General features: G+C 30.6%; 1 protein-coding gene across 4 annotated transcripts in view; it reads right to left on the reverse strand.

Moving 5' to 3' along the window:
• Positions 1 to 11,008, reverse strand: part of LOC106465638 (transmembrane protein adipocyte-associated 1-like) — a 33,846-nt gene that overhangs the window by 5,995 nt on the left and 16,843 nt on the right. For 3 of the 4 annotated variants that reach the window (XM_022393578.1, XM_022393579.1, XM_013925873.2), the window contains exons 5-9: positions 9,724 to 9,796; positions 7,670 to 7,749; positions 6,691 to 6,807; positions 3,997 to 4,057; positions 3,388 to 3,490 (exon numbers count right to left, since the gene is read on the reverse strand). In XM_022393578.1, the coding sequence (XP_022249286.1) occupies positions 3,388 to 3,490; positions 3,997 to 4,057; positions 6,691 to 6,807; positions 7,670 to 7,749; positions 9,724 to 9,796 (434 nt within the window). The remainder of the gene's footprint in view (positions 1 to 3,387; positions 3,491 to 3,996; positions 4,058 to 6,690; positions 6,808 to 7,669; positions 7,750 to 9,723; positions 9,797 to 11,008) is intronic. The other variant, XM_022393580.1, reaches the window with a different exon arrangement.

The raw sequence follows: 11,008 nt of genomic DNA on the forward strand, positions 1-11,008 counted from the left end.
GTTTATATATACACAAGGATAATGCAATGTTTATATTCACACAAGGATAATGCAATGTTTATATATACACAAGGATAATGCAATGTTTATATACACACAAGGATAATGCAATGTTTATATAGACACGAGGATAATGCAATGTTTATATACACAAGGATAATACAATGTTTATATACACAAGGATAATGCAATGTTTATATACACAAGGATAATGCACTTCAAAAGTACTTATAAAAATCTAATATAACAAGTTCAAACATACCGAGTTAAAAACTGAAGATAATTGTTAAGATTTCAGTGTCAAAATATTGGAATTATTTATATAATACATGCATAAATTGATAGTCACATAATATACTAAAGATTAATAAATGAATAATTTGGACAAATTCTCTCACAACCGTTCAGCAAGATTTAACAAGATTCAAAATAATTTCAACAGGTGAGTACATTTTCTTACACTGCCACAAATACAATTGGTGAAAAACTACAATACAGTACTTGCAAGGATAAAATTTCAAGTTCAACATACTTTAAATATAACATTTATATTCAATTTGCAATTTTATTTTCATGCAATAGAAATAAATTTCAAATTGAAGTCACTGTGATATAAATATTTTGAAATTAATAAAAAAAACTTTAATCAAACAAAAATAATTATTTTGGCTAGACATAATTTCCCTTTCATTTCTCGAATATTATTAACATTGACATGGGCGAGGGTCCACGACCTTTTACAGAGTACCATTCGACATGTGATTTTGTATTTGACGTCAGAGTTATCAACTATTCATTTCACCCTACACTGCCGATTTAGCGACAGTTCGTGATAGAAGCGTATTTGTACCGGATATCATACGATAAACAGGGATACTGAAAAAACTATAGATATGTATTTTGGAATTCCCAATGCAATATGCAAACTGTATGATGGACAAAAGTATTTTTAATTTTTACATGAATATCACCTTACACTCCATCCTCTCAGACTCTAAGTCAGACTAACATCATTAATTCACAGACATTTCTTGACTACAAATACATTTGTAACACATCTGATAGAGGTGAATGTTTTATTAAAAGCTTACCACAGTACATAACAATACACGTAATAATTTTGGAATTATTGTCAACACTACTGAGCACAAAGGATTAATTTGTTCATTTTTCTGTAACTGAAGACATACTGCATAAGACATAACAACTAACAGCTCTAGTGTGCCTTCAATTGCATATAAAGAAATACATATATATATATATATATACTGTAAAGTCAAGTAATCACACAAAAAATAGTATACCTACTGACACTAGAATAAAACAGACATAAGTCCTCAACCTTAATAAAATCTATTTGGTCAAATGTAAACCAATTTTTTGTCGGTAGTTTTTTTAAATATTTTCAGGCCTGGCATGGCCAGGTGGTTAGGGCGCTCGACTCACAATCTGAGAGTCGCGGGTTCAAATCCCCGTCACACCAAACATGCTCGCCCTTTCAGCCGTGGGGGCATTATAATGTGACGGTCAATCCCACTATTCGTTGGTAAAAGAGTAGCCCTAGAGTTGGCGGTGGGTGGTGATGACTAGCTGCCTTCCCTCTAGTCTTACACTGCTAAATAAGGGATGGCTAGCGCAGATAGCCCTCGTGTAGCTTTGCGCAAAATTCTGAAACAAAATATTTTCAAGTTTCTATTATTTGTTATTTATATTTTACATCAGTTACTGAATAACATATAACAGTTTGTAAGATTGGAATGCATCAGTCACCAATCTGGAATCTATCAATATATGAAAGTTATTTTTGGAGTTATGATGAAATTTAAAAGTAGGCCTACCATGAAATACTATGATATCTGAATAACTTTAACTTTTGCCTCAGTTTCTTTTCTTTTAACTACAATTTAATATATTGATTTTTACATTGAGATCAAGTTGAAAACATATATGAATATAAATACTGAGACGTACTTAGTGTCTTTACACTTACCACCTGAAACTACGTGTCAAATTTAAGCTCATCTTAAACATATGAAATTATGTTGAGTGTAAAACAGAGCACATCAGGTGTTAACAATGGCATGCGACTTAAATACCACTATGTCATACTCGGCATCTTTAAGTACATGTACGAGAGACAACTTGTGTTTTACATCATCAATCACTCAGAAGTAATTTTTCCTTTTAATTTAAAATTTTGTGAAGTGTCTATTCTGTAATGCTTTAGAGTATATGTTTCCAAACTAAAAAAAAACCTTGTAGAATCTTATGAAGATTGTTCCCTAGCCAAAACCCTGTAGAATCTTAATAAGATGAACTGATTCCTAGCCAAAACATTGGAGAATCTTATGGTAAAGGCCACTCATTCATGCAGAACTGTACATCCCTGTGTATATCCTTACCAAATACTGAAAAAAAGTTACTAGTCTAATACTTTACCACGATGAAGTAGTAGTAGCTCACGCCTGTATATATACACACAAGGATAATGTAGTGTTTATATTCACTAAGTAGTAGTAGCTCACGCCTGTGGCATATTTTCAATATGTATGGCCAGATTTACTACCTGATACAAAAAGAATACCCAAATCTGATGTTAAGAGAACAATATTTAATCAGACCTATTATCTGTTCCATTCCAAATGATTATTGTTAACCAAATGTGCCCAAGGGTAGTACACTGGACCAATCCTCTATTGAAGAAGGAATATTTACAATAATTCGAAAATTACAGTTTTTGTTTTCATGAAATGGGACAAGCTTTGAGTAAAAATTACAAGTTTGTTGTAACCAAAAAAATCAAAAGTGTTAGCAAAAATATTTGTACACAAGATATGTCTGTGAATTGATGATGTCAGTCTGACTCAGACAATGAGTGCAAGGTGATGTTGATGTGAAGTACAAAAATACTTTTGTTCATTGTACAGTTAAACATTGCACTTGCATAACCTCTAGAACCTCCAATATGCATATCTACAATTTGTTTCAGTATCTTTAAATCAGCAATACAGCATCAAATGAATAGTTGATAGCTCTGACATCAAATACATATCATCTTCAATGGCACTCTGTAAAGTGTCATTAAATGTGTACTTTGACACCCACCAGTGCACATAGGATTAACAGCCTTATAGATACTATTATTAGATTTACCAACAAATATATTATTAACAGCGAGAGTAAAAACATAAGAAAAGTATATCTAATTAGCTATACTCAATACCAGGTTTATTTTTCATTTTGATCTATGTAGGGAACTTGCTCTGATCAGAAATTAGTGATGATAAAATCAAACAAACAGTCACTGCTTTCTTTTTTATTCAAGTCTTTTATGAATTTTAAAGAGTCAATGTTTAATTCATTATTAAAAGTTTGATAAAAACTCACCATAATCCATTGTAGAGTTTATTGTAAAACAATCCACAACCAACAGCTTGAAAAAAATTCATCAAAGAAAGGAAGAGTGTGTACCAATAAAAGTGTTGTTTCGCTGTATGGACAGAAGGTGTTTATACATTTAACACTAGATGTATAAAATAACAACAAAATAAGACAATACACAGTTCATAACCTAATCATCAGCTTGTTTTTATAGTGTTAACTACTTATGGGAACCACATATATTACAACATATTGAATAATTTTATATTTATGTCTATTACAAATTCTTATTGTATATATATATAAAAAAAAACCCACAAAGTTAGGTGAAACCACTCATTTTCTAAATAAAATACACAGGGAATCCCAGCTATAATTAATGGGATTAGCTGCGATACTGATCAAAGTTTTGTTTACATTTTTTGTGTGACTCGTATATTATTAGGAACCCTCTAACCAACTAAGTCATGGACCCACGAGCAGTTTGGGGCTGAAGTAGCTTTTCAGTAAAATGTGTTTAAAAAGATGATGGGGTGCAGGGTCCAACTGGTTATTCTAGTTAACCTTGTAGAAAAAAGGTCAAAGGTCATCACAATAAATTCATGGAATTATTACCGGGTAAAGGCAGTTTGCGTCCCACAGGTGTCCACTTCAGAATAAGTATCACCGTGTAAACCTGTCACATAAAGAGATATATGTTAATAAATATTTTAATATGCGTTAAAGCTTTGATCAGACACGTGAAAACACAAATATCAAAATATTGTTATTGTGTTTATTTTATTTACATAATAAACAGTCCAATTTACTGATTCTTATTTTAAAAAAGTTCTAAAATTATGGTATATATTTTCTTTTTAACTTGCAAATGAAATAATTTATACTACTTCTCAACTTTCCCATACTGTTTCCAATAAAAATCTTATCTATGAGTAAAAAATTCTCTCTATGTAACTGTCATAAGTGTTCTCAGCTGGGTATTAAAAAAAAGTCAAACTCTATTAATTTCGAGACAATCTAAGAATGCATCTGATCAATCAATATGTTCTAATAATTATAAGTTTTAGGTCTATGATTCTGCATAGTCTTAGTTAGAACAATATATTAAATTAACTATATTGATTACAGGATGAATTTGATCTATGAAGGTAACTTTGGTTTGATCTGAAGTTAATTGCTTTGTTTCTTGTTATGCACAAAGTTACAAAATGAGCTATCTATGCTCTTCTCACCATGGGTATATCAACTCAAATTTTAGCATCATAAGCCTGTAGACTTACTGCTGAAGGGGCTCCAAAGTTAATGATGTTATAATAAAAAAGGAAAATACTCAAATTATGAAAAAACATAATGTACAAGAAAAAATGGTCTTATATACATCAGTTTTTAGTGTTTATAAAACGTTTTACTAATGTCGAGGGAAGAGCATATATTGGAAAGGGTAACTGAAATAAATTAATGTGTATTCACTATTATTACCCGGTATTGTACATTATTAATCATACAAAAGTGCATTATTAAGTAACATTCACAGAAATGTAATTTCCCACTATCTCTTTATTTATTTTTTTAGCTATTGATAGTATTATTATTAAGGCATTAATATAACCCTTTAAGTCTGAACTAGTTATTATTATCATTACTATAATTATGTTTAAGTTCAACTGAATTTCATATTAATTTTTGAGTTGTATTTGTCATAATTTTTTTCCTATTAATTTGGAATCTGAAACTGGAAGGGGCACAGGGTCTACACTGGACAGGCAAGGCCTCCCACACATCCATGGATCCGGTGCTGAGTTCAACCAATTATAAAAATACCCAAATAATGGCCATAAATAGGAAAATAGAAGAACAAGGTATGAACAACCATTATTAAGGTCAAACCTGCTGGATTGATCTTCCAAAGTTAATCATTTTTATATTCCAAAATTAAATTGAAATTTTCAAGCTAAGCATACCTTATACATATGTGAGCTAAATACCCGGGTCACAGACCCATAAGATTCAGGTAAAGCCATCCATAATTTTGAGCTACTGACCAAAAAGAAGGCATCCAGGCAGCAGCGCCTGCCACTATATGGGCTTTGATGACTATTTTGAACCTAATAATGGGATTTAATGCCACCTTTATAATACACCAACAGCTGAAATTGCAGATGCATTACATCTCAATCCCAGGACCCTTCGATCCACAACTTGACAACTAACCCTAACCACTAATAGTCAGAGACAGAGAGATAAAAATGTTTTTCAAGGCTTTCTCATAGCCAACTTAAATAACAAATTGGAAGAAATAACCACATATGTCATAGTAAAATCTGAAACACTGTAAATTAATTGACATTTTCATTTCTTAGATGAAAATACATGGACTCTGATATTCCCAAATTAGGCTTAACAGCTTAAAGAGCAGAAAATTCAGTATGTTTATATTTTTTGGCCAACAAAAACAAAGAAGATACACTTGAATTAAAGCTGCAAAATTATCAGACCATCAATAATGTTCTCTACATGTATTATCAGCTCAGGAAATAAGTAAAAGTGGAATTGAATTTCAAGTTTAATTCTTTTCACAGATTGGATTTTGTTTTTTTACTTAAATGCTATTCATATCATTTCAAAGCTCATCTAATAGCTTTAAGGTATATTCAAATATTAGAAAATTCAAAAAGGCATCACATCATACAGATAGACTGCTCATCAACACCTTAAGATTGGAAGACAAAATACAAAAGCATAAACATTTTCAACATTTTTGGAATTCAAAAATCGTTAACATTCATTTAATTTTCTTTCTTTGGTCATGATTGTAATAATTGTCCTACACATTGCTATTTGTAACTTCTAGTTCCCTGATTTATAGCAGACTTTTAATTTACTGTAATTTAATATTGTTTCAGAGTGAGCCAATACTTTAGGTACATTTGGTTGATGAATGTAATTCTGACTAACTAGACACTTTACTCATTATAAAAATTGTTTTTATTGAAAAGTATCTAATCATTTCCATTAACTCTGCACAAAACAGCAAACTTCTCATTAAATTAACTTTAATTTGTATGTTTGTGTGTATATATATACAAAACTACTAAAAATATTCCTTACCATGAATTAGCTATTCTAGTTATATAAGATAAAGATCCCAAAGAGAAAATGCATATCAGTTAATTTCCCTCAATATAATATTTTATGTTAACTAGATTTCAACTAATGTATATTTAAAAATATGGCCTATAAATCATATATGATCATATTGTAACTGTAAAAGTTTTTTATAGGTCTCTTATTTCAATGAATTTAACTTACCAAGAAAAATAAAACAGAACTAACAAACCAAAACACTAATCCACCATGACTGAAAAGCTTATAGTTTTCATCTGGAATGTAGAAAAGCTCTTCCGGTTTCATTAATTCCAAGGTAGTCTGTAACATTTAATAGAAATTTCTCAAACGTATTCTATATTTTTAATTAACATTTAGTTAATCTTATTCATACAACAATAATATAATGTTAAGTATCTCTATTATTCTGAAGCACATTAATTAATAAAAAAAAACAATTGATCAGTTTTAACTGGCAAGTCTTCTGAATTCATGTAGGTCAAAGTGCACATGTCACAACCTTGTGTTTACACATTTACATTCAAATTTTAATATTATATAAGTTTTGATATTTTAATCTCAAATGTAAATATTGAAATAAACTGCCAGTCCTCACTTGTCTGTATCACCAAAAGTAGGTAAATTATGTTTACTGGCAGAAAAATCATAGTTCATGGGATAAAAATATCATCTACCTCACTTAACTTTAACCTTATGTGCATGAGTGGAGGTCAAAGTGCACATGCCATGACCTTTTACAGGATGCATTCAACATGGTATAATGTATTTGATATCAAAGTTATGAAATATTCATAATCCCACAGAGAGTCATCAAGAATTTCTGTTTTAGCATGGATATAGTACAAGTAATCCCAATTAATTTTATCTTTCTTATTTATATAAACTATAAACAAAACATTATTTTTCTTATAAAACTGAAAGCCTACTTCAACACTGAAAATCAAATACATCATAAAACATGTGCTCTTACAGAAAACCAATCAATCAATCACATTTCCTCCCAGTGGGGCATTACCTAACATCTTTGAAGAAAACTACTCATTTGACCTCTAGAATGCTTACCTTATACAGTACCTACAACTACAGTTTTCAAACATACATAAATAAAATACAGCATGTTTATCAATTTCCAATACTGAAACGAATACCAATTAATGTTTACCTGTGTGACAGAATATACTACTGAAATAGAAGAGGCAATACCAAGAACCCATCTTATGCTTCTTTTTTGGTCCAGCTGACCTAGATAGCATAATGATTTAAAAACATAAGTGTCGTATGACTAAATACTAATGGTATCTGTAGTTCTCACATCAATTATTTCTGTACTATACTGAAACACAAATGTTAATCATTAAATCATTAAAAATGCGTCTTAAATGCTCCAGAAAGTACAATCCATTAGAATAGTTTAAAAAACATTTTAATATTTAGTTATTTATTTTATGAGAGATACTGTTTACTACATACCACCAAAACAAATAAAAATTATAAAAAAACAGTAATATTTCAGACATAAATTATTAACTTAATTTTAAGTCCTTGCAACAAAGATTTTATCATAATCCAGAGTTCTAAAAACAAGGTTTATATATGTTTTACTGCTTCAAACATCAATAACAATAGTTTTTACTTGCACTTGCGAGTACTTGTACTCTTAAATACCAAAGATAAATAAAAATGTATATAAGAGCTTACTTTTAAAAAATAACCAGATTTAAAAAAAATTAACATAACCTTTAATCAAAACAGAACATCTTCATCGGTATTCAAAACAAACAATCGAGACACAATTTACATTTGTTTTATTATAGTCTGAATATGGTAACAATGCACAGGTGTTTTAGCATGAGGGACTGGGAACATGTCCCCCACACTTTTTAAAAGGTAGAATACCCTCTTGCATACCCCAGTTACAGAAACTGTCCCCCACCCACTAACACACTTTCAAAACCAAAGTTGTGCACATGGCTGCATATCATAACATAGGTCTTTAAGCCATGGTAAGAAATTCCTATTAAAGTACTCTTTAAATATCACAGTAACATTACTTGTGGCTGAACCTGAAAGTTAGTCTAGTTCACACGAGATCAAAATACACATCAATTGTATTGAGATAATGAAGTTTTAGGAAAGATACCAAATGTGTGTTATAACATCCTAGTTTCATCACTAAACTTTGGGAACTTTGCTCATTTTAAAATAAAATTAAAAGGGAAATGGCTTTTATTGTTTTCTTGAATAATTTTAGTAACATATTGGAAATAGTTATTGAAACAGTGAATAAAATGGATATCAAATGCAAATACTATGAGATTTCTCTCCTTCTATTGTGTTTCATCACAGTACAGACAAATATTAATAGTATATACTGTGACTGACTGTCATTCAACCAATCAGACAGTGACATATCAGCAAGGTATAGGCAGTCATACTATTCCCAGTAGTATTATAGAAATGTTCTCATGAATCCTGGGACATAAATTTCACATGACAAACATATAACAAATGAAATTTGTCTCAAGTTCATAATTAAATCTTATAGAATTATCAATCTTATTAAGGTAATTACAATATTTTTATCCCTATTTTTTAGTTTTTTGACAGCTGTGTCAACAACATCTGGATTAAAACCTCTTTCCAGTGCTATGTGCTTAATTAACAATAACTCATTATAGATATCATCCTGTTTACAACATAATTTTAGTGTTCTATCCACATAAGAGTAAAAAACTCAGGTTTTTCTTAAATTTAATACGACAAGGTTGTTGATGTGGCAGAATTATTACAGAGAAAGGTTTACGAGAAATGATAGTTTCCAATTTGTCCTTATTTCTACTCACTAAAATATCCAGAAAAAGATAAATAACCATTGCAGTTAAAACCATCTGCTGAAAAAAGTAAGAAAGAATGTTTAGTATTATTATATATACCTGGTTTATCTTGTCAAATAATGAAAAAATTTAACAAGTAAATATTTTTCCAATGTACAAACCAATAAACAATGTCAGTCTTAATACAACCAAACTTCAGAATATCAATTTAAGCTCAATTTCCTCATTACATATACATTTTCCCAACAAATGAAATCAACACGTGCATAAGTTTCAGTCTGAGATAAATATTTTCTTGTGCACGTAGTTGTATTTAAATGTTCCATAACACTAAACTGTATCATCTTTCAATATAAAGCAGTAGTACAAAGATTGATCTTACCAAAAGTTAGAGTAAAAACAAGGACGCTCATTTCAGTTCCAAGTAAACATAGTCGTAGCAAAAGCCACAGGAGCTACATTAAGAATAACATGAATTTAATACCCATGTTAAATTAAAAAAAACAACAAAGAGATTGAATACATTATATTAAAACAGTTTTGGAGCCTCACCATCATTCATTTTATGTTGCCATGACCAATACTCCATATGATGACTGTGCATTTTTACAATAGTTATGCAACACAATTTGAATTGCAACAGACTCTATTGTAAGACTTTCACATCCAAAGCTCACCACTCCTCCTTGTAGGCTTTCCCTAATCCATCTAGTGGTTTCTCATTGCCAATTTCAAGTCCAATCATACAGAAACCCATTGGCAATGCAACCTGTGACTTGACTCATATATACATTTATATACTCAAATGGAATATCATTAGAATATGTTTCATCCACCTCTAACTGTTTGAGGTATGTGATGGTTGAACAGATGATATAACTGGAAGCTTTAACTCTCTGTATGAAATTGGTAATTTTGACCAATCTCATAAACACCAAAATGAAACCATATACATTATAACTTTGTATGTATTTAGTGTATCTTCACAAAATTTGGCAAGCTTTTAATACACATTACAAGTCTGTTGTACACAAAAATTCAAATTTTTTTTAAAAAAAGTAGTTTTACTAAAGATTTGTTTGTGAATTTACTCAGTCTAAGTGCAAGGTAACTTTCTTGTTAAGAATAAAAATTGTTTTTTCAGTAAAACTTTATATTTTACCCAACAGTAACAGTAGGAAAGTCAGCAATGTAGGATAAAATAAAAACTTGAAAATACAAGATAAATCTAAAATTACCCTTTTTTCTTTCTTTCTAAAATAACTGACATATTGTAACAGACAACTACATGCTAATTATTCTTAGAGCCAAAGCTGACAGACTTTTCAAATCTGGATTCATTTAGTTTTATGGCTTTAATACATTGACTGCAGCTGCTCTAAACACCTGCAGGATTTTTGCAAGTTGCACACCCTGTACGGCATACATGCATTCAACTGCTGGAGGTGCTAATAAGGCAAATCAGCAGTCAATGGGTTAAAGGTGCATCACACCCTTTCAGAGTAAGCTAAAAGTGATTTATGACAGCCAAAAGGCCCGCCGACAGGAGGGGGGGGGGCAAAGGGGGCAACTTCCCAGGGGCCAGAGCGAATGAAACCTGGTTGTGCCGCAAAGCATCTTCAGGCTATATCTTCATTTAATGATAAAAACCATAGTTTTTGGCTTTT

The sequence above is a fragment of the Limulus polyphemus genome, unplaced genomic scaffold (genome assembly GCF_000517525.1).
Source record: "Limulus polyphemus unplaced genomic scaffold, Limulus_polyphemus-2.1.2 Scaffold2007, whole genome shotgun sequence".
NCBI classification, from domain to species: domain Eukaryota; kingdom Metazoa; phylum Arthropoda; class Merostomata; order Xiphosura; family Limulidae; genus Limulus; species Limulus polyphemus.